This window comes from Microtus ochrogaster, chromosome 7, assembly GCF_000317375.1.
Source record: "Microtus ochrogaster isolate Prairie Vole_2 chromosome 7, MicOch1.0, whole genome shotgun sequence".
Classification (NCBI taxonomy): Eukaryota; Metazoa; Chordata; class Mammalia; order Rodentia; family Cricetidae; genus Microtus; species Microtus ochrogaster.
The window spans coordinates 39,517,268-39,541,978 of record NC_022014.1 but is presented as its reverse complement, the minus strand read 5'-3'; the positions used below and the strand labels follow the sequence as shown (position 1 = coordinate 39,541,978).

The 24,711-nt window shown below is 49.2% G+C and overlaps 1 protein-coding gene across 1 annotated transcript in view; it reads right to left on the bottom strand.

Annotated features, from left to right (window-relative positions):
* Obscn (obscurin, cytoskeletal calmodulin and titin-interacting RhoGEF) overlaps positions 1-24,711 on the bottom strand; it is a 134,205-nt gene that overhangs the window by 99,168 nt on the left and 10,326 nt on the right. Inside the window, exons 7-16 of the mRNA XM_026780105.1 lie at positions 23,217-23,492; positions 22,426-22,701; positions 20,000-20,275; positions 14,600-14,875; positions 13,563-13,838; positions 10,820-11,095; positions 10,029-10,304; positions 5,853-6,128; positions 4,271-4,546; positions 1,005-1,280 (exon numbers count right to left, since the gene is read on the bottom strand). Of these exons, the coding sequence (XP_026635906.1) occupies positions 1,005-1,280; positions 4,271-4,546; positions 5,853-6,128; positions 10,029-10,304; positions 10,820-11,095; positions 13,563-13,838; positions 14,600-14,875; positions 20,000-20,275; positions 22,426-22,701; positions 23,217-23,492 (2,760 nt within the window). The remainder of the gene's footprint in view (positions 1-1,004; positions 1,281-4,270; positions 4,547-5,852; positions 6,129-10,028; positions 10,305-10,819; positions 11,096-13,562; positions 13,839-14,599; positions 14,876-19,999; positions 20,276-22,425; positions 22,702-23,216; positions 23,493-24,711) is intronic.

Genomic DNA, 24,711 nt, shown 5'->3' with positions numbered 1-24,711 from the left:
AGGAACTGTGGCTCAGAACACGATCAACACCTGATCAACAGTGACAGTGGAAAGTCTCCCGCAGGACGGTGCAGAACATGTCCTCATAGAGTCTCCCAAGCTCCGCTCCCTTGCCCGCTCCAAACATCCTCAGCTGTTCTATTCAGAGGACAACCTGGACTACCTGTGGCCCTTATTGCCTGGTCCTGAGAGTGGGAACCTCAAATCTTGGGTCATTGGTGTTTGCTCCTCCATGCTGCCCCTCCAGTGTTTTGCCTAATGTCAAAGGCCCTGTGGTTTTTATGCTCCCTTCAGAAAAGACCTCTCAATAATAATCCTAAATATAAACGATCTTAACTCCCCAACAGAGCATTGGGTTGAAAAGTAAGATCCAGGGACTAAAGAGATGACTCAGTGGCTGAGAGCACTTGATGCTATTGCAGAGGATCCAGGCTCAATTTCCAGCATCTACACAGTGGCTCATAACCATCTGGAACTCGATATGAGTTGCACCAGACATCCACACAGTGCACAGATACACATTCAAGCAAAATGCTCACACATGTAAAATAAAATAAATAAATCTAAAGCTATTTTTAAGTATGTCAATAATTGGCTTAATATGGAACTATTTGTAGTGTTCAAAAAACACGCTTCACCGGGAAATACAGACTTAGGAGTGAAGGAGTCAAACAAATGGAGGCGAGAGGGGTAGCTAGTTTTGCTACTAAGCAGATTCCAAGCTAAAGTTAGCCCGAGGGACAAAGAAGTTCACTACAGCTTAGTCAAGGGAGTAGTTCATCAAGAAGATGTCTTGCCAGGAAGTGGTGGCGCATGCCTTTAATCCCAGCACTCAGGAGGCAGAGGCAGGTGGATCTCTGTGAGTTCTATGCCAGCCTGGTCTACAGAGCAGGTTCCAGGACAAGTTCCATAATTACTGAAAAAAATCTGTCTCAAAAACTCAAAATGGAAGACAAAGATGTAATAATTATGAATACACATGTGGACTGTCCCAGAGGACTGACCTGTGACGTCCAGACGGAAGGAGACCTTCTGGCCCCCGGCCTCGCAGCTGTACTCCCCAGCATCCGCCTTGCCCGCCTGCTGCACCACCAGCCTCCTCTCACAGCCCGAAGCCTCCACTCGAACCTTCGAGCTGGAGCTCAGCTTCTTCCCGTCCTTGAACCAGGTCACCTCGGTCTGGGCCTGGTCTACCTTGCAGCTCAGAGTGGCACTGGCCCCTGCCTCTGTCTTCACCTCGCTGCGTGTCTGTTGCTCCTTGGCAAACACCACCTTGGGCTCTGAGGATAGACAAGGACACATAAACAGGGTCAGAAACACTGTCTAGATCAAGAAGGCCACATGGGGAAAGACATGGGCAGAGCATCACTCAGCTTCTGCACACAGTGTCCAGGGAAGCCCAGGGCTTCTCAACACAAAACCCCGGTTTATCTCCATATCCTGTCGCTGCTGCAGGGTCACTCAGGTTACACTCCTCCATGGCCAGGCTGCGAATCAAGACAACCACGTGTCCCACAGTGACAATGGAGAGTCTCCCGGGACTTGGTAGGCCATGCCTCACAGAGGTGAGAATCCCCAAGGCTCCACACCCTTCCCTATCTGTGTAATGTCAGTTGTAGCCCTTGCAAGGGAGAGCCTGGGCCATCTGTGGCCCTCTGCTGTCTGTCATAGTGATGTCATTGGCCATCTGTGTGTGCATGTCCTCCGCATGGCTGATGCTCAAGTAGCCCCTACTCTCAATAAAACTGCTTCTTCACATTTATTTCAGGAGTCTGTTTACATATTACAGACTTATCCTCTCTCGTTGTCTAACCTGTGGGTCTGATCCCAGTTACAGATGGTAAGATGTTTACAGGTCGCAAAGCTGGATCCCCATGTGGTGACGCTGAGGTGGAGAACTTTTGACAAGGCAGAAATTAGTGGAAGGTCTGGACCATCGGAACCCCACTCTCTTATGAGTTAACACTGATCTGGAGACACAGGCTGAGTCTACAGAACAAATGGCCTCCCACAAGAGCAGAGCTTCAAATATTCCTGTGTTTGGCCCCTCCTGTTCCTAACCTGGCTCCTTTCTACTTCTCCGCCATTTTGTGGAATTAGATCCCTCATGAGGACACCAGTACCATGCCATCCGAACCTTCATTAGTCACTGATTTGTAAGTTGCACGGCCTCTGTTATTTTGCGATAGCTGCACACAGCGGCCCCATCTACTCGCTCTGGTTTTTAACATAATGTGGCTAAATGGATCATCGTTGCTCCACTGGGGCTAGTGCACTTGTTTCCTACAAATCTCTCCTTATCCTGAAAACCTGAAGCAACACACACCAGGACTACGGTTTACCTGGGACCCTGGTGTCTCCAGTTCACCTGGAATTGACCTCTGGGATGTGAACTAGCAGACAACTCTTCCTTTCCATGTGTTTTAATACCCCAAAACTCTCATGAAAAGTTCCTTCTCCCTTCCTTGCTCGGTCTAGAAGCCAGGGCGGGAAGGAGGAATGGGTTTACACACGGATGCATCTCAGAGCCCAAGGCTCTGCTCTTTCCATCCATTGCTAGCTCTGCAGTGAGGGCCCCGGATCCGGTTGCTATGCTGTAGAGTAATCCCAGACAAGACTAGAGGAAAATGCTCGCGCTTTCTTTAAGAGTATAGGATGCCGGGCTGGCTCAGTGAGTAAAGCGTTTGCCCTGCAAACCAGACAACCGAATTTGATCCCTGGAGCCCAAAGAAAGGTAGGAGGAGAGAACAGATGCCACGAAACTCATCTCTGACGCATAATGTAGCATGCGTGCCCGCTCATGCGCAGACAAGCAATAACAATAACGGTGATTAAAATACTTCAAGTGTGTGACCTTCCCCTCCAGAGCTCCCAGCCAGATACAGAGTGCAGGTGGTCTGACTGACCCTCAAGAGACATCTGGACCACCACACGCCAGATGCATCCAGAGTCCACCACGCAGCATCAGGGACCTGGGCTGCAGGTGTTATGAAATGAATGGTTAAGCCCAGCTTTGTAGAAGTGAGGAAAGAGACAATTAAGGTCCCTCAGTGTTCTGGTTCTGAGGCCCGAGTTTCACTGGCTGACAGCTATAAATTCTGATAAAACTGATCAGATCAAATGCAAACAAACAAACAAAACCCTATACTGCCTTTCTTTTTTTTTTTTTTTTTTTGAGACAGGGTTTCTCTGTGGTTTTGGAGCCTGTCCTGGAACTAGCTCTTGTAGACCAGGCTGTTCTCGAACTCACAGAGATCCGCCTGCCTCCCAAGTGCTGGGATTAAAGGCGTGTGCCACCAACCCCCGGCCCTATACTGCCTTTCTGAGAAATATGGAGAACAAGATTCTGAAAACAGCCAATGACCTATGCCTCAAGTTCACCTGCTTGTGACCTGTGAGTCCCTAGAGAGTCCTTTGGCTGAGTGTTTGAGTTTAACCAGCATTTCCTCCCAGCTGGAAGCCTGCACAGTCCACGTAGGACAGTCTCTGATGTCAAAAACAAAATTCTGTGGGTTTGAAAAAAAGAGGAATACACCAGCACATTCTTTGGCTAATATTTAAACTTCATTGCAGATAAAGTAAATTCAAGAGCCCCAAATCACATACACAGCAACAGGAACTGTGTTCCTCTGCCTGCACTTGACACTCCATGTGTCTTGTCTTACTGCTCTTACCGGCATCAATCAGCTGACTAATCCTGCTTTAGTCTGACTGAACCTGGACTTTCTTCTGTGGTGGATGCCAAGGACCTGGCTGCATCTCAGCAGAGGTCCCCAGGGGATCTGAGGAGGATTGTTCAAGACACACTGCCCACAACATGAAGAGTGTTCCTAATGCAGTGATGGAAACAGTATTCAAGCTGCGGGAGGCCCTCTCTCTTCTCTCCAAGCTGCCCTGAGCTCAGCTTAAAGAAGGAAAATCAGAAGCAGAAGGAGGGGCTTAAGGACCAAGTAGAAAGAGGAACTAGCAAGAGCTGGAAAGATGCTTGGCAGTTAAATACATAATCCTCTTGGAGAGGACCTGAGTTTGGTTCCCAGCATCTAAATTGGGCTACTCACAGCTGCCTGTACCTCCAGCCCCAGGGGAGCCAATGCTGCCCTCTTCTGGACTCATTTGTACCTGCACTCGTGTGCATATACCACCTACATATATACATAATTAAAAAGTAATAATGAAGTCACTCTCTAAGGGAATAGTACCAGGATCTGTCCAAGCCATAGCCAGCCTCCACCACCTCCACACAAGGCTAACTTCATACAGCAACACCCACCTGTGACATCCAGACGGAAGGAGACCTTCTGGCCCCCGGCCTCACAGCTGTACTCCCCAGCATCCGCCTTGCCCGCCTGCTGCACCACCAGCCTCCTCTCGCAGCCTGAAGCCTCCACTCGAACCTTCGAGCCAGAGCTCAGCTTCTTCCCGTCCTTGAACCAGGTCACCTCAGTCTGGGCCTGGGCCACCGTGCAGCTCAGTGTGGCACTGGCCCCTGCCTCTGCCTTCACCTCGCTGCGTGCCTGCTGCTCCTTGGCAAACACCACCTTGGGCTCTGAGAACAGACACAGGCACACAGGGTCAGAGACACTGTCTGGGTCAGAAAGGCCACAGGGAAAAGAGCCGGCGTGGGCAATGGAGGACAGAACTTTCTCGGCCTTGATGTGAAGACTATGACCCTCATCACAGTGTAAGGCCTCCTGTATCTGCTGAGTTCACTCCCCCAACCCTGTCTATAGACTTCAACTGTGGCGCTCACGGCAGATGGATCTTTGGTCCCTGCTCTTCCCACCCTCCCAGTCAGATCTGGATGTCAGTGCGCTGACTGCATGAAATGACCTATGGATTCACTTCCTTTCTCTGGTCTCTGAAAAAGTCTCCATGATCATGGAATAACTCTTTCCAGGATTGTTTGAGGTTTTCCCAACAAAATTACTTGAAGATTTGGCTGCTATTCCACTTATTTAAAAACACATGGGATTTATTGTTTTATGTCCGTTTCCACAGTTTGCTAGTAACCGACCACACTGTCACAACTTTTCAGATTTATTACCATAAAACGTCTTATGGTAGCCTCTTAAAATAACATTTCTGTTGGGCGGTGGTGGCTCACACCTTTAATCCCAGCACTCAGGAGGCATAGGTAGGTGGATCTCTGTGAGTTCAAAAACCAGCCTGGTCTACAACGCAAGTTCCAAGACAGCCAGAGCTGTTACACAAAGAAAAATTGTCTAGAAAAACTGATGATGATGATATTTCCATGAAGACGCTAGCTTGTTTCTCAATGTCTAAACATGGACAGCAGTTATGTGGGCATCTAATAGAGCCCTGCAGTGTGGCAGTGCCAGATGCCAGCTGAGATTGCAGCCCACCCTCTAAGTCCCCAAGGCTCCACCTGCACACAGGCAAATGTCTGTCCGTCTCAGACTTGTCCCTGAGGACCTGGATCCAGGCGCCAGCATCAGCATCAATGTGAGGCGGGAGACACTCACCCTTTACCATCCCTGAGTTCAGGGCAGGAACCCTGTGGGGATCCCTAGTACACTATCCAAACCGAAAGCAAAGGCTAAGTGGTATTTGCTTTAGATTATACTCTTTGTGTAAGAGAGGATTGAGAGCATGCACAAGGCCCAGCCAGAGCCCCAGATGCAGTACAGAACAGCAAAGATGCTCTGGGAACGTGAGAATCTGGATTGCCCCACAGTAACGCCCTCAAGGCTCACAACATGGAGCCCTCTTCCTCCTATGTATTCATTCTCAGCCTAGTTGCAAGGGAGGAGGAAGGACGGGAACTGTGAAAGATGAAGGTCAAAGTGATAAATCAGGCCCCTGTCCACTGTCTCACAAGGCCAAATAGGTACCTGTGACGTCCAGACGGAAGGAGACCTTCTGGCCCCCGGCCTCGCAGCTGTACTCTCCAGCATCCGCCTTGCCCGCCTGCTGCACCACCAGCCTCCTCTCGCAGCCCGAGGCCTCCACTCGAACCTTCGAGCTGGAGCTCAGCTTCTTCCCGTCCTTGAACCAGGTCACCTCAGTCTGGGCCTGGGCCACTTCGCAATTCAGCGTAGCACTGGCACCTGCCTCTGCCTTCACTTCACTGTGAGCCTGCTGCTCCTTGGCGAACACCACTTTGGTCTCTGTAAATAGATAGGGATGCAGTGAGTCAGAGACACTAAGTCAGGAAGGCCACCTGGGGGAAAGTCTGATGGCAGTGGTACCACTGGAGGGCAGAACATCACCCAGACTCCATAGCCACTGTGCCCAAAAGCCCCGGTGCCTCTGAGCATAGACCCAGACCAGGCACAGACCCTTCCTCTGCTGCAGGAGCTCTTCTGGAGACTGTCCCTTCGATGGCTACTCCACAGGCTCTGTGGTGGAGACCTGATGTTTTCAGCCCCTTCAGTGGTCCGTTGTTCCAGGCTGACCCCATTTATACCTGCATTGTCTTCAGATCCTAGGGGTTCTGTATGTATTTGAGTACCAGAGTCTCTCACCAGCTACATTTATTGTCAGTATTCTCCCATCTGTGTGTGTGTGTGTGTGTGTGTGTGTGTGTGTGTGTGTGTGTGTGTGTGTGTTCTGGTTAAATCAAGAATTTTCATGAAGCAACACATCTGGTTCTCTGTAAGCCATGTTCTCACGTACTGGCTCTGAAATGGTTCACATGGTAACGCCGTGGCCCACTCAGCTATCAGTCATATTGGTTTTCTCTGAGGTTGTCACCCAGCTCACTGTTGACGACAGCGTATGCTTTGCAGGGAGACTTCCAGGGCTAATAACAAATGTGCACTGCACTTAGGGGAAGGTGGTCCTAGCTCTATGCTTCACACTAGTCCACGGGAAAGGAGGGGCGGGCCTATGACAGCTGTCAGTCAAGAGCTGGTCCAGAAGCCACTTTCATCCTGCTCTACTCTCCTATGGCCACATCTGGTTCCACTGTCCTATTAGTCTGGCCTTATGATGAGGGCTGATCTCTGGAAGGAAACGCTCTCAGATGGTCATCTTCAAGAGAGCACAGAACCTTTGCCATCAGTTTGTCAATTATTGTCACACTCAAACAAATACGTTTAGATCCTGATCTAGGGATGAAATCAAGTCTTCTGTGGTTTCTAGTAGCTTCTTCAGGTGTTGATCATAGTCCTTCGGAAATATCCGACCTTTTCCTCACTGGGCTTCCAATGTCGTTTGTTGGGCATCAGGTAAGAAAACGGTGCACCTTCCATTCCTGTGTGTTCTGTAGAATTTCTCTTTCCAAGGCTTCGCTGCAGAGTTTGGAGGGAGCAATGTCTCCTGCAAGCTGCGAGGCATCTTCCCAAGGCTCTCACTACACTGCTGGCCTCAGGAATGGTCTTAACTGGTGGCAGTCAACTCTACCCCTACTGGCCTGCTCTGCATTGTCTTGTTGCTATTTCAAAGGTAAAGCTCTCACCCGAAGTGGGATGTTAGCTGCTGTTTGCTGCAGTTCTGTCTTTCACAGTTGAGGGGAGGGGTGTTGATTTCTGTAAAGAATTCATGATGAATTTTACTGAAGAGTTTTCAGGATGAGATGGTAATTGATTTTGTGTGTGTGTGTGTGTGTGTGTGTGTGTGTGTGTAGGCATGTGTGTGCCACAACATGAGTGTGATCAGAGAGCAACCTGCAGGAGTTGGTTCTCTCTTCCCACCATGTGGGTCCCGGGAATCAGATCCTCAGGCTTGGCAGCAAACACCTTCCTCCTCAGCCACCTCACTAGTCCCAAGAGATTAAATATTATGAAATCCTGCCACTTGCACTATCTGGATCTCCGTGCATTTCCCTCTCAGAGCCCGACCTGTGCCTTGTGTTGAGCCAATGCCTCATGCCTGGCCTCCCTTTCCACACAGCCTTCAACTCCTGCAGAGCAATTTTCTACCAGGCATTCAGTATCCAGCCCTGGCGTGGATGTGGCCTTGAGTTCTGCATCTTTTCCCTGTCGTGTTTGGTTTGCATGTCACATTGTTTGCATAAAATGATCCATCTTGCATTCCTCCTGTATCCCAAGCGAGCTTCTATAAGTAAAGGACGATTTGTCTCCAGAACTTCTGGAATGATGTCCCTGCTGGCTGCACACCCTGCCCCTGAAACAGTTCTTAGACTCCTGCTTCCATTTAGTTAATGCTTACAGCATTGTCTGAGTTTTTCTTCTTCTGTCAGCTTTGGCATGGTTCTCCAGGAATCAGCCAAACTGTCACAACTTGCCAGTTTTTTAAACCATGAAATCAGCTGTCATATTCTCTTCAAACAATGAAACAGCAGGCTTTTTTAACAGTTGTCCGTGTTCACAACTGGTGGTATGGTTGGCCCTCTGCATCACGGATTCAGCGACACCAAACAGAAAATGCGGAGGTGGGACAGAAGGGCATCTACAAGAAGCACAGGCTTGTTCTTGTCATTAGTCCCCGGATAATGGACGGCAGCTGGTGGCCCTGACACTGATGGATACCGTCAGCCAGGACAGGAGCTGAGATGTCCAGAGAGAACAGGTTCCCATGGCTGTGCAGTTAAGAGCACGGGCTGCTCTGCAGACAACTCGGGTTTGGTTCCAGCAGCCACACGGTGACTTACAGTTACCAGCTCCAGGGCATCTGAGGCTCTCTTCTGAACTCCATGGGCACCAGGCATGCACATGGCACACGTACATACATGCAGGCAAAACATTCATATACACAAACTCAATAAATCTGGTTTGTTTGGGGGTGGCAGGTTGTTGTTTTGTTTTGTTTTTTTTAGTGTACAGACGGGGAGATGACTCAGCAGTTAAAAATGCTTCCTTCTCTTTCAAACTACCTGAGTTTGGGCAGCTCACAACCACCTGAAACTCCAGCTCCAGAGGATCTGATGCCCCCTTTTGGTTTCTGCAGGTGCCTGCACTCACATACACATACCCACAGAGACACACACATGCACACACACATCATTTGAAAAAATGAAATATATCTTAGAAGAACATGTGCAGAACATGTGTGTTGGTTATACGTAAATGCACCAACATTTTATATAAAGGTCTGGGACAGCCGAGGATCCTGCATCTGCGGTGGGGGTCCTGGAACTAACTCTTAAGAACACCAAGGACACAACACAAACCTGCAGGGTAAGAGCAGAAGTTCAGCCTACAATGACTTAGCATTAAGCGTCCTAACAAAAGGAAAATATGTGAGGTTTTCACCATCTCTATGCAACCAGTCAGAGGCCCAGTGGCACCCAGCCACCAGGGACATACTGAGGCTTTTCCTAGCACTCCGGTCAGTGGCAGCTCTCACAGAAACATGGCCGCACACCACATCAGCGCTTCTCCACACTAACTCTGTGCATCATCTTCCAAGGGCTGATGATGAGAATGTTCTAGTGGAAAACAACAGGAGCCCAGGACATGATCAAAAAGCCCATTCTGCCCTGACATGTGTCTATCAAAGCACGTGACCACTCCCCGCTCTGTGCACTTCACACAAGCTGTGCAACCGTCCACCAGCAGGCAGGTTCCTACAGACAGGTGTGTGGGAGACTGGCTTCCAAATCCCCGGAAAGGGAGTGAAGGGGAGCCCAGGAAACAAAAAACTGAGAATAGCAAGAAAGCCCTGAGACAGTTACAGGTGTGACTGAGTACCTGGCCTATGACTTGTCCTTACCCTGAGTAAGTGGCAGCTCTGGCTATGGAGAAGCACACATGGCTCTGGAAGAGACCCTGGAAGTTTCCAGTGCCTTCAATCCAAGAACCATCACTCTCGCGGATAAAGGTTACAAGGTCACCTTACAACCAAGAACCAACTGATTCCAACAGAACCAACCAAAATATGCTGGGCTGGCTCTCGGAACACACAGCTAGCTACGCCATGTATGACATCACTCAAGGTATGTAAAGAAGGCCTACACCTGCCTGTTTTCCTCACGGATACGAGAGAGCATGTGGGAGGACAGAGGATGGTAATAGACAAAGTGTAACAGGAAGAACCCAGAGGTCAGCGATGCACCTGATCCAGTCATCATCTCTACACAAACAAACTGATATCTCAACACCCACCTGTGACGTCCAGATGGAAGGAGACCTTCTGGCCCCTGGCTTCGCAGCTGTACTCCCCAGCATCCGCCTTGCCCGCCTGCTGCACCACCAGCCTCCTCTCGCAGCCTGAAGCCTCCACTCGAACCTTCGAGCCAGAGCTCAGCTTCTTCCCGTCCTTGAACCAGGTCACCTCAGTCTGGGCCTGGGCCACCGTGCAGCTCAGTGTGGCACTTGCGCCTGCCTCTGCCTTCACCTCACTGCGAGCCTGCTGCTCCTTGGCAAACACCACCTTGGACTCTGGGGACAGACAGGGACACACAGGATCAGAGACACAATCCAGGTCAGGACAGTCACACAGAGATCTGAATGGGGCAGCAGAAGAGCAGAACACCTTCCAGACACAGAGCTCACTGTGCCCAGGAGAAGTCTGAGCACCTCCCAGCATGAAACCACAGTTCCCCCACACTACGCATCACAATGCAGCCTGGACTCAGACCCCAAGTGAGGTCACCTGGCCTCATTCTGGTCAAAAAGATGGACCCAAGCAACATCAGGAAGGTTCCAGGAAGGAACAAAAACATGACAAAGATGAAACTCCCCAACCTGGGAACATCTCTCCAGGTAGCCAGGGAGGAGAGGACATTCCTGGGACACCCTTGCCGGTCAGTGTCCTGCTTGATGCTGCACTAAACATGCAGATGAGAAAGGGGGGACGTGAAGAGACAGTGTGTGACACAAGGACACAGAGCCAGCCCTGGGCATGAGCCAGGCACTGAACCCCCAAAAGGCCAACTTAGTATCACAACACCCACCTGTGACATCCAGACGGAAGGAGACCTTCTGGCCCCCGGCCTCACAGCTGTACTCCCCAGCATCCGCCTGGCCCGCCTGCTGCACCACCAGCCTCCTCTCACAGCCAGAGGTCTCCACTCGAACCTTCAAGCCAGAGCTCAGCTTCTTCCCGTCCTTGAACCAGGTCACCTCAGTCTGGGCCTGGGCCACTTTGCAGCTCAGTATGGCACTGGCGCCTGCCTCTGCCTTCACCTCACTGCAATTTTGCTGTTCTTTGGAAAACACCACCTTGGGCTCTGGGGACAAATGGGGACACAAAGTCAGAGCACTATCTAGATCAGCAAGCTCACAGTGGGAAAGACCCTGGGAGGGTCAGCTGGACAGCAGATGTCATCCAGACCCTGCACTCTCTGTGCTCAGGACAAACCCCAGGGCCTCGAAATACAGGGAAAGTCAAGCTCCCTCATCCATCCAGAATACATCCCAAGACCTGCAGATGGTGCCTCAGATGCAGATAGCACCAGATACTGCCGATCTTTTTCCCGGAGGGCCCTGAAAAAGTTTAGTTAACAAATTAGGCTTGGTAAGAAACTCGTTAACCAGACATGGTGGTGCACAGCTTTAATCGCAGCACTCAATAAAAAGAGAAAGGCAGATGTCTGTGAGTTTGCTGCTAGCCTGGTCTACATAGCAAGTTCCTACCAAGGCCATTCAAGACTGCATAGTAAGACCTTGTCTCAAAAAATAAAAAAAATTAAAAATCTGGGTGCTGTAGTACACGCCTTTAATCCCAGCACCTGGGAGGCAGAGGCAGGCGGATCTCTGTGGGTTCGAGGCTGACCTGGCCTACCTAGTGAGTTCCAGGACAGCCAGGGTGATGTAGAAAGAGTCTGACTAAACCCCTCCTCCCAAAAAAATCATAACTAGTAATAAAATAGAAAAATTTAAGAAACATAGTGTAACAGAAGCCCATGCTCTAGACCATGATCAAGTAAAATATGGACCAAAGGAACAGAAGTGAAGCGACACCTTGGCCTCCACCTGATGAACTGCTTATTTCTGGAATTTTCCATTTATTTTAGAACCATGGATGACAGGGGGTAGCAAAACCCATGGAGTATTACTCAGAGTGAAAAGAGTGACTATCAAAATTTGACACACACCCCATCACTCCTTTCTGGTGTCACTAGGCAGTTTTTTCCCTGCCAATTTTCTGCCTAACTCCAATAGCACCCTTTCTTCTAGGCAGCCACCGTAGGATCTCTGTCCATATTTCCTAGTCTCACCGTAGCGGACTGACAACAGCATACACTCCAGACACTTCCCTTCTGCTACCTGTCTTCTCGCCGCTTCTGGTAGGCTCTGCTGAGTCTCTGGGCACTAACTTTTCAGTTAGTATTACTGCTGTATGTGACATGGCCAGGAGGGTCACACACAGCTCTCGGGTGGAGGCCAGACGACATTGTAGGTATGTTCTCTTCTTTCACACTTACGTGGATTGAACCAGGGTCCCGAGGCTTGCTCACCCAGCTCATCCAAACCTGCTGGACCATCTCACAAGACCTAACTCAGTTTTCAGTTTCAAAGTATTCATGTGTGTTTTATGGTGGTCACTGTGTTTGTTCTCTTGTTCCTGGGCACCGAGGTTGCTCAGCAGTAGAGCTGTGCCTTGCATGCACAGAGCTCTGTATTCCATCCCCAGTGTGTATGTGTGTGTGTGTGTGTGTAAGAGTATGTGTGTGCGTGTGTGTAAGTGTGTGTGTGTTCCAGAGTGTACATTTATTCTATTGGCACATACAGACATCCCATAATTCTGGTGTTCACCTGTACAGTACAGAACAACCTAAGTACTTCATGATAACTACATGAGAAGACGTTGAATGTTTCCAACAAAAACACGATAAGCATCAAAGGAACTGGAAACACAGACTGCCCAAGTTTGACCAGTGCGCATCATTGACATGTTATCAGACCCCACTCTGCACCTCATTGTCACTCTGTAGATCGTTATATGTTAAGTATGTTCACAATGATGAATTCAGTCTATAAGTAAAGTCACAGGAATACCTGCATGTCACTTTGAGGATTCTGTGCTTCTCTTTCTATTCTAAGTCTGGAACCCAACTATAGTTGGGTTTGTATGTGGTGATCACTGGTCCAGTGTTTTCTCCTCAGTATGGTTGAATAATCTCTCATAATCTCTCATGAAACAATCATACTGTCTGCAGCTGTTCCATGAGTCCCAGAGGGGAGAGGAGAGATGTAGGCGGGGTGGGGGTGGGGAATCCATTGCTCAGGAATCCACTCTGAGCTCTGCCGTCTGCTCCTTCAGTCTGGTTGCCAATCCCTGCACTGAGACACCCATGTCTTCTTTACATGTTTTTAGCATAGGCTGACCCGTGGTGCAGCAAAGGATCTCTGTTTTCTTCTTTGGATCTACTGTTTAAATCAGAAATGCTCCTTAAAGGCCCACCTGTTAGAGGCTTGGTTCCCAGACTGTGCCTCTGGGAGGTGGTGGAAAATTTAGTATTTAGGGGTCTTGTGAGACACTAGATCACTGGGATTGTACCCTCCAAAGGGACTGTGGGACCCAAGCCCCTTGTTCTCTCACACACACATTCCAGCATAAAGCAAGTAGTTCAACTGGAAAGGAAGCCATATGCACAGATAGTTTTTCTAAGGGGAAAAACACTAGGACCACTGGGGTCATCAGGGAATTTCCCACCACCTGCAAACAAGCCACCTTGACAGATAAGCACTGACCTGTGACATCCAGACGGAAGGAGACCTTCTGGCCCCCGGCCTCGCAGCTGTACTCCCCAGCATCCGCCTTGCCCGCCTGCTGCACCACCAGCCTCCTCTCGCAGCCTGAAGCCTCCACTCGAACCTTCAAGCCAGAGCTCAGCTTCTTCCCGTCCTTGAACCAGGTCACCTCAGTCTGGGCCTGGGCCACTTTGCAGCTCAGCGTAGCACTGGCGCCTGCCTCTGCCTTCACCTCGCTGCGTGACTGCTGCTCTTTGGCAAACACCACCTTGGGCTCTGTGGACAGATAGGGATGCACAAGGTCAGTGACCGCAGACTATACATAACCCTTCTCCAGGGCCTGGGGCTCATCAGAGCCCAGGCATGGCCAAGGCAACACTTCCCATAATTGAAAGATCATCATGTGATTATAAACAAGGTTCTGTGTCACATGAGACCCAAGCTGCATTGCTGAACCTTCATGCGTGGAAGGCCTGGGCATGCAAGGTCTTGTCACTGCCTTAAGAACCTGCAGGCCCACTCTGATGCTTGCTGGCAGGTGAGCTACTGTAGCCCTTAAGGCCATCACTGCTGGTGTCCCTAAACAATACCTATCCTGACATTTAAGGACAGAACTCTGACTCTTCCCTGCCTTGGAACCCCCAGAAACTTCAGGCCATCCATGGCTTCCCAGCCCTCTTACATTCAGACACCACAAACAGCAGGAGGAGGCACAGTTGGGAGGAACAGCCACCTCAGTCCCAAACCAGAAACCCACATCTTTCTGGACCACAGCGGAGAGGAAGTGCAAGACAGTAAAATGCAATAAAATCAAGCAGGAAAGAGTGGCTACGGTGTGTGGCCTTTTCCAAAACTCAAGGACAGGGTGGAGAGGGTTGGACACACATTCATGGTCTCATGGGAATTATGATATGGCCAACAAGGGCTTCCAGAACCCTGAGACAAACAAACACTGAGGTCTAAGGACAGGGAGAATACCACCCCAAGATACCTGAAATGTCCTGGAATAGCCCACTAAGCACAACCCTGGCACCCACCTGTGACATCCAGACGGAAGGAGACCTTCTGGCCCCCCGCCTCACAGCTGTACTCCCCAGCATCTGCCTTGCCCGCCTGCTGCACCACCAGCCTCCTCTCGCAGCCCGAGGCCTCCACTTGAACCTTCAAGCTTGAGCTCAGCTTCTTCCCATCCTTGAACCAGGTCACCTCAGTCTGGGCCTGGTCCACTGTGCAGCTCAGAGTGGCACTGGCCCCTGCCTCTGCCTTCACCTCACTGCGAGCCTGCTGCTCCTTGGCAAACACCACCTTGGGCTCTGAAGACAAGGAGAGGCACATAGGGAGAGAGACAATGTTACCTACTTCACAGACACCAATTCTGCAAGGTTCCATAAATTGTGTCCTTGGAGTCATGGATGTCAGGTGTCCAGTGACTGTCTTCACAGATACAGTGTCTTGTCTCGGTGGCTCAAATATGCATTTGGAAGTTATCCTGACTCAAGATCCAGAAGAAAGTGGCTGGGCTATTCCAGCTCTCTACCTTTGTGTCTCTGCCATGTTTGCGGTAGATCCCATTGCTCTGTGATACATCCCAGAGCTGGCACACTGTGTGCTCTGAGAACTATAGCCTCATTCTCTGCTGGTTTTATCCATACATAAAGTATGCACAAGCATCTATTCAGCTCAGTGAACCTCATATGGACCTCTCTCTCTGCACAGAACTGAAACCTATGAACAAACAGAGCATGTCTGTAGCTCCCCATCTACAGACTGTCACTACATAGGCAGGCAGAGAGAGAGAGAGAGAGAGAGAGAGAGAGAGAGAGAAGTACAAAAAGCTCACACACAACACATACACACAAACACAAACATACACACACTCAGATACATACACAGGTGTAGGCACACACACATAGAGCCTCTGCCTGGGCTCTGAGTTCACACCTGTTGGGCCAGTTATATGCTCTATAGTGTTGCTCCACTCAGTGGCGGACCCCAAAATTACGATGATGGTCCCTTAAGGTAGTTTTACCCAGCAACATTAGAGCTGTCTCCATTTGTGTGACTGTACTCTGTGGTACCCACATGATGGAAAATCACCCAACAACAAATTCTTCATCGCGTTTATTTTTGTTATATTCTGGCGAGTTTGTGTGCTTTCGTTTGGCTTGTCTGAAGGACCCATCCATGATACGTAGCATTTCTTCATTAGGTGAGGGATTGTGGTACACTACTTTAACTGGGGAGACAGGAGCAGCCTGGACTACACAGTGAGTTCCAGGTCAGTCAGGGCTACATAGTGAGAGTCTGTCTTTAAAACAGGAAGCTTGTTCCTTTACGCTGCTACATGCACCAGCATAGGGGTTATGTACCAGTCCATGGGTTATACCACATAAAAACCGTAACTGAACGACTTTCCCATTCTTTCTTACAGCTCATTTGGGCCGTTCACCTGGAGATACAACCAATAAAGCTGCTATAAACATACTTAGTGTCCATGGCGATGGCTCAGTGGTGAGGAACTCAAACTGCTCTTACACCCACTGAGGTGGTTTGACGGAGAATGCACCCCCCCCTCAGGATTGAATACTTGGTCCCCAATTGGTGGAAGGTCTTTTGGGGAAGGATTAGGAGATTTGGTCTTGGAGAAATCTTGGTGTTGCTGGCAGACTTTGAGGTTACAAAAGTCTCCAACCCTTCCCTGCATGACTCCCTTGCTTCGCCTCCTGCTTGAAGATCAAGGTAAGTTCTCAGCTGCTCCAGCCAACACGCCTGCTGCTTGCTGCCACACTGCCCCACCACGATGGTCCAATTAAATGCTTTCTTTATGAGTATGTCTTGCGGTGTTTTGTCATAGAGGTAGAAAAGTAACTAATTACCCATGTTGGGTGGCTCACAACTGCCCATGACTCCAGCTGCAGGGGATGCAACACCCTCTCTACACTCATACGCACATACCCGTACAAGGCATATACATCACATAAATAAAAATATGAGTGTCTTAAGACCATCCTTGGCTACACTTTTGGTGATGGAATCAGCACAAAGGGCTCTCCGGCTTTAAGGGACACTGCTCTATTAACAGGTTCTCCATCTCCCACCCCATGCCTGCTATCATCCATGTTCTTAACCTGTGCATGCTTCATCCGTCTCTAATCAGAACCTATGTCATAGTCATATAGCACCAGCTCCCATGATTCTGCTCACTTCTGCATCTGTAAGATGCTTTCATTTAAAATTAAAATGATTTGTCCATGAATTGCAAAGGCAATTTAATTACATTAAATTCTAAATGAATATTTTATTAAGACAATTTACATAGGAAATGCTATAATTTTTCATTAGCATAAAATCTTCAAAGTCACATGTTATGTGGAAAAAATGCAGGTGAAGAGAAAATGCGATCCCAGGCTGGGGAAGCACCTCGCTGATTTATTCAACTACCTCCACAGGCAAGGTTAGCAGAGGGCCTCCTGAGGGGCAACCAAAGCTAGGAAGGCAGTGAACCACAGAGGCTCACACTTCACTGTCTCATGGGCGGGGCACAAACTTATACCATGAAGATGAAGGTGCACACATCCATGAAACAAGGTTGTTATCAGAGCTGGCACAGTAAAGGAAGCAGGTGACCTAGACTTGGTGGTGAGTGGTATCTAAGGCACGCACAGCCAGGGACCTTGGTGTGCAGCCAGACAAGTAGAACATTGACATACAAAAGATCTACACCATTGGTAGGAACTGTGAGCAAGAAAGTAGGTGCCCAGCACTCAGGGAGGCAGAGACAGATGGATCTCTGTGAATTCGAAGCCAGCCTGGTCTACAGAGTTAGTTCCAAGACAACCAGAGACACACAGAGAAATCCTGTCGGAAGGAAGGAAGGAAGGAAGGAAGGAAGGAAGGAAGGAAGGAAGGAAGGAAGGAAGGAAGGAAGGAAGAAAAGTCAGAAAAAGAAAAAAGGAAAAAAAGTGTTACATTTGTTTGTGCTCCATTTGTTTAGTTATGTAAAGATCTGTTGCCACCTTATCTGCCTAAGGCACCTGATTGGTCTACTAAAGAGCTGAACAGGGGCTGGAGAGATGGCTCAGCGGTTAAGAGCATTGCCTGTTTTTCCAAAGGTCCTGAGTTCAATTCCCAGCAACCACATGGTGGCTCACAACCATCTGTAATGAGGTCTGGTGCCCTCTTCTGGCCTTCAGGCATACATGCAGACAGAATATTGTATACATAATTAAAAATAAATAAATCAAAAAAAAAAGAGAACTGAACAGCCAACAGCTAGGCAGGAGAAAGGCTAGGTGGGGTGGGGTAGGCAGAGGGAATAAATAGGATGAGGAATCTGGAAAAGGAAAGAGGAGAGAAGGTGGGGGAGAAAGGGAGACTTCCGGAGCCTGTCAGCCAAAGTCAGCCAGGCAGTCACCAGACAGACAGACATGGAAGAAGCAAGAAAAGTAAGACATACAGGGAAAAAAGGTAAAAATCCCTGAGGCAAAAGTACATAAAGAGAAACGGATTAATTTAAGTTAAAAGAGCCAGCCAGAAACAAGCCTGAGCTAGGCTGAGCATTCAAACTAATAAGAAGACTCTGTGTCATGTATTGGGAGCTGGTTGGTGGCCTCAAAGACAAAGCCTGGAGCACCCAGCAAATAGAGGGACTGGAGGATATCAGCACAATCAGCTGTCGGAACATCAAATGTGTCTAAGTCAATAAAAGAATTCTGTCACACCAGGACAGGAATGGATATGAGAAAAGCCCCCAACTGCAAAAATGGTGAGGTCTAGTGGGACATGGGTGGGTCATGGGGCTGCCCTTTCAGGAGCAGCAACAGCATTCAGTATACTGTCAGACAAGGGTGCAGTCATAGAAGGAATAAACCCAAACGTGGTGACGTGGTGAGGATAGAGCTCAATGGTGGAAGATGTAAGTAGGTTGTAAAAGGCCTTGGATTCAACACCAAAATGTATGTGTGTATTGTGTGTGTGTGCACGCACGCGTGTGTGCACAAGAATCCATAGATTCTGTTCAATCAAACAGAAATGATAATGCTGGAAAATGCAACAGTTAAAAGCACACCTACTTCCGGTGGTACTGGCAGTCCTTATGTGTACTACAACGTAAGATTAGTGGGTCGGGAGCACAGAGGATCGTAACTAAGCAGAGAGAAGCATATGTGTGACCACCCGACACCCTGATTAAGACAGAAGTGTTCCAGTCAGGACCTTGTATGGTTTGCTTCATATTGGGGGCTGGATCATCTTGAGCCTGGGGGTTTATGTCTTTCTGTTGTGGGGATTCTTGGTCATGGCTGTTTTGTCCCATCTGCCATCTGTCCCTGGAAGGGCTCCTGTGACTCTGGCCGCCCCTTTCATATTCTTACACCCGTTGTCACACATGTAACCTCTCAAAGAAAGGTCTTTACTCCAGTTGTGCTATCAGCCTATGATTCTTCTATTCTCTCATCTCTCTTTGAATCAAACACACACCTAGGACAACTCTGAAGTTCTCCACCAGAGGACCTCTGGCAATTCCTTCAAACAATGTACCTTAGGAATCCTCCTAAAGCAGGTCTGCTCTCACTTGCTGATGCCCCTTTTCTCTGAAAATGAGTTCATGCCATGTTCCTCCCTAATTGCTCAGAATGCTAATCTGTGTGTAGCATACGCCAGTGCTACACTGAAACAAGCATCCATCCAAGGGATCTTCCACTCCAGCCTCATGTTCAAACTTCATCCACAGGCATCCCTGTTGAGCCGCCTTGGGTACCAAAGCTCATACTGGACAATCAGCTCTGAATTGCAGAAGAGGATTTATTTGTGCACCTGCTTCCCATGCCAACCTGCTTTCTTACACACCCAAGGCCACTTGCCCAGCGGTGGCACTGCATACAGTGGGCTGGGAGGCCACTGTTTAAGAAAATGCACCACAGACCTGCCTAGAAGCCAGTCTTATGGAGACATTTTCTCAACTTACAATCCTTCCTCCCAAATGACTCCGGCTTATGTCAAGCTGACATAAAACCAACCAGCACAACTGCCAAAAATCAGTATTTTCAAACAGAAGTTTCGAGAAGCCACACACCAGGAGACCCACTGTAGCAGACGCCAGGGGGCAGAGGTCTTTAGGGGGAAACTAACGCTGACCCAAACCTTGGCTCTGTAATAATCTGGCTTAGCAAGTCAAAGCTCCTCTGTGCCCACCTTAAAATGGGAATAGTCAGGATTCTTTCTCGTAGAATTGCTGAGAAGTTCAAAACCTTTTACAAATATGATGCACTTCACAAAACCAAGGCACCCGAAAGAGACCAGCAATTGCGAGCAGTGACTATAGGTGAAGCTGGGAAAATAGGTCACAAGGTAGTGTCTCACCCTAATGCCGGATATGCACACTACAGAACACGAAAAAAGGGAGGAAGGAGGGAGGAAGGGAGGGAGGAAAAACCCACCTGTGACGTCCAGACGGAAGGAGACCTTCTGGCCCCCGGCCTCGCAGCTGTACTCCCCAGCATCCGCCTTGCCCGCCTGCTGCACCACCAGCCTCCTCTCACAGCCCGAGGCCTCCACTCGAACCTTTGAGCCAGAGCTCAGCTTCTTCCCGTCCTTGAACCAGGTCACCTCAGTCTGGGCCTGGGCCACTTTGCAGCTCAGTGTAGCATTGGCCCCTGCCTCTGTCTTCACCTCGCTGCATGTCTGCTGCTCCTTGGCGAACACCACCTTGGGCTCTGAGAACAGACAACATCAGAAACCATTTGAGTTATGAAAGTCACATGGAGAAAAGGCCTGGGTCAGGCTACCGGAAAGGGGGGGGGGGGGATGAACTCCCTCAAACCTCTCAGCATTAAACCACAGTTCATCCACACATCCCGCCCGCAGCTTCAGGGGCAGTTAAGGCAGGGCAGAGTCACTGGTGAAGGACTATGGACTAGACACTACTTTATAACAGTAACTCGGTGCTGACAAGTGAGCCACCACCCCAAGAGCTGCTCAGTCCTCATCTGCAAGCATAAATCAGATTCGAGGGGACATTCTCACATCAAAGAGTTCAGCCTGAACTAGGGGGAAGCACAGTGGTAAAGCACTTGCCTAGCAGGCACCAGCAGGATGAGCACACGCATGCGCACGCGTACACATAGACACACATGTGCATGTGGACACACACACACGTGTGCGCACGAGGACAGGGCCACACACACACATGGTATCTGTCTGCCGCTCCACAGGTCCTCATGTGTTCCACAAGGAATCCAGGAACCCTGAACTAATAATGCAGGAGCTAGCTGTGCGGTTGGTAAGGAGAAAAAGTCCATGGGGAAAGCTAAAGTCACTCCTGACCATCCAGAGACTGGAAGTTAACTAAGAACAACTGCAGTGCCAGACAGTAGTGCCGTACACCTTTAATCCCAGCCCTTGGGAGGCAGAGGCACACGGATCTCTGTGAGTTCGAGGCCAGCCTGCTCTACAGAGCGAGTTCCAGGACAGCAAGGGCTACACAAAGAAACCCTGTCTTGAAAAACCAAAAATAAGCAAAAAAAAACAACATCAGTTACCTCTTGGTAGCTGTGAGAACAGAGAACTCACACAGTGATTAACTGAACTTGAGGTACCTGCAAGGTCAGAGGACAGCGTCGCCAGCTCTGAGTTATAGGTCGATAAGTACAAACTGGAGTCAGAGATGAAAGAGGAGGGGCTTCTGTCCCCTAACTGGACTGGCACTGCAGGCGATCTCTCTGATTGGACCAGGAAATCGGGCATCAGGATATGGGGCTCTCTAATTGGCTGACTAAAATGTAATTGCCTCGGTCTCTGCCCAGTTTCTGCCAGGAGTCCTATAAAAAACCTCCAGACAGGGCTGGAGAGATGGTTCAGTTAAGAGCACTGGCTGCTCTTTCAGAGGTCCTGAGTTCAATTCCCAGCAGCCACGACGTGGCTTACAACTATCTGTAATGAGATCTGGTGTCCTCTTCTGGCCTGCAGGCAGACTTGCAGATAGGATGCTGTATACAAAATAAATAAATCTTTTAAAACAAACAAAAAGACCTTCCAGACAAAAGAAGTTCAATTTCTTTTCCTCTCTGGGATCCCCCCCCTCACTCTTGGGGGTGGGGAGGGAGGTCTTTCACTTTTCCCTAATTTCTCTTAACAAAACCTGCTTCCACTTTGCTGCTCCCACAAGTTATCAGAATCTCCGAATCTCTTATGTTCTCTGGCATAAAGAAACAAACTAAGAACCATTGGCTCAGGCTGACTTTTGGTGGTCATTGAGTTTCTGGTGCCTACGTCTCTGGGTCAAGCACAGAAAGGTCTTTGAACTGGGAAAGGTCTTGTTCTCAATCTTGCATTAGTTCCAGGGACAGCGGGGGAATATTCCAAAACACCTAACGGAACCCTGGCAGCCCCAGGTTCAGTGTTGATATAGTTTCAAATATGATTATGTGACTGAAATTCCTCCTTACCCTGGCTGAATATGAAATAAAAATTTTCTTTAAAAGACAGCTCATGCTGGACAGGGTGAGCCTACAGAGAGCTGTGGGGGGGACCTCAAACAGACACTGGCTGCCTCAGACCTACACACAAGTAGGACCAGAGTCCGTGGCACCGAGCAACACTGGTGGCACCTAAGAAGGTGCTGAGAACATAAAACAGAACATTATAGCATTAAGACACCTCCTGAGGCACACAAGAGGCCCTGACTAACCTGAACACATATGCACCAAATGCACCTGGACCAGGCCACCTAGACCAGATGCAGGGATGTGATTGGCAAAGGATATGAGAAAGGCAAAGATGATACTCGGTGGAAAGACACCAGGGCCTGCCTGGCCATAACCAGGCTCATAACATCTGCAAACTAATTTAGTGTCTCAGCACCCACCTGTGACGTCCAGACGGAAGGAGACCTTCTGTCCCCCAGCCTCGCAGCTGTACTCCCCAGCATCCGCCTTGCCCGCCTGCTGCACCACCAGCCTCCTCTCGCAGCCTGAGGCCTCCACTCGGACCTTCGAGCTGGAGCTCAGCTTCTTCCCGTCCTTGAACCAGGTCACCTCAGTCTGGGCTTGGTCCACCGTGCAGCTCAGTGTGGCACTTGCGCCTGCCTCTGCCTTCACCTCACTGAGAGCCTGCTGCTCCTTGGCAAACACCACCTTGGACTCTGGGGACAGACAGGGACACACAGGTTCAGAGACACAATCCAGGTCAGGACAGTCACACAGAGATCTGAATGGGGCAGCAGAAGAGCAGAACACCCTCCAGACACAGAGCTCACTGTGCCCAGGAGAAGTCTGAGCACCTCCCAGCATGAAACCACAGTTCCCCCACACTACGCATCACAATGCAGCCTGGACTCAGACCCCAAGTGAGGTCACCCGGCCTCACTCTGGTCAAAAAGATGGACCCAAGCAACATCAGGAAGGCTCCAGGAAGGAACAAAAACATGACAAAGATGAAACTCCCCAACCTGGGAACATCTCTCCAGGTAGCCAGGGAGGAGAGGACATTCCTGGGACACCCTTGCCGGTCAGTGTCCTGCTTGATGCTGCACTAAACATGCAGATGAGAAAGGGGGGACGTGAAGAGACAGTGTGTGACACAAAGACACAGAGCCAGCCCTGGGCATGAGCCAGGCACTGAACCCCCAAAAGGCCAACTTAGTATCACAACACCCACCTGTGACGTCCAGACGGAAGGAGACCTTCTGGCCCCCGGCCTCGCAGCTGTACTCCCCAGCATCCGCCTTGCCCGCCTGCTGCACCACCAGCCTCCTCTCGCAGCCTGAGGCCTCCACTCGGACCTTCGAGCCAGAGCTCAGCTTCTTCCCGTCCTTGAACCAGGTCACCTCAGTCTGGGCCTGGTCCACTGTGCAGCTCAGTGTGGCACTGGCCCCTGCCTCTGTCTTCACCTCGCTGCGAGCCTGCTGCTCTTTGGCGAACACCACCTTGGGCTCTGGAGATAAACAGGGACACACAGTTGCTATAACTAAGTTAAAATTCACCTTGGTTCCCAAACTCTGGTGACTCAAGGGTCCCATTCTGTTAGCTTTTGATTAAGGTTTTTAACTCTGAGCAGCATATCCATTGCCAATTCTTTCAGGAAGTTTTCATGAATGGTAAACTCTCTAAAGATACTTCCTGAACATGTGCTATTTTACCCTCACTCCTGAATGACAGCTTAGCAGGCCATGGAATTTGTAGCTGACAGTTATTTTCCTCAATACTTTGGGCACCATGCCATCACTGTTTTTCTGTTTCTTTTTTCTTTTCTTTTTTTGTGGAAAAGGTTTATTATTCTGTACAAGCAGGTTTTTAATAAACTATTGGCTTCTTGTTACAGTAAATTCTCAGCCATCTCATTGCAATAGCATTTCCCTACCATTCAGAATCTGGAAGCAATCCGCCTTTCTCAAATTATCACTTAGTATTTTCTCCCCCACCTTCAAAACACAGAAATGGGTTTTTGAATAGCAACTAGCCATTTACAGAAGCCTCAGGATACAGATAGTCATTACACAAGCCACAGTCGAGGCACTGGCCAAACACTGCCAACAGGCGTGGGGAAAGATGTTAGGTTTTAGAATCAGAAGTATTAAAGGAGTTACAATATACAGTTCATGCCTTCTGAATCCCAAATGAAAGAAAGCCTCGCTGCCGTCCTGCCAGACGCCATGGTAACTAAAACATCGCTCCAAGGATCAGGTACCCAAAGTGGGCAATGGATTAAAGCTCCCTTATCAATACTATTTTGGAAGCATCATCAGAACAGAGTTATAGTGATGGATCAGCCTGGGCTCCATTCTGAACTGAGAATTTTACTTAGCACTAAGACTCTCGAGCATCCGGGAAAAGCTGTGAATCGGGCTTTGTTCCTCCTTGAGGGAAATTGGATAGGCTTGATGACTTCTGCTTACCTCCCCATGGTTCTAGTTCTGCTACCAAGTAATTCAGTAATTGATCAGAGTATTTAAGCAAAAATGAAAACAAAAGCAGACTTTCAGCAACACATCCTAGACAGATGATATTTTTTTAAAATGTCAAGATAAGGAGCATTACACCGCAGAAAAAAATAACAACCTCTTGAAATTTGCAGGCAAATGGATGGAGCTAGAAAACATCGTTTTGAGTGAGGTAACCCAGACCCAGAAAGACAATTATCACATGTACTCACT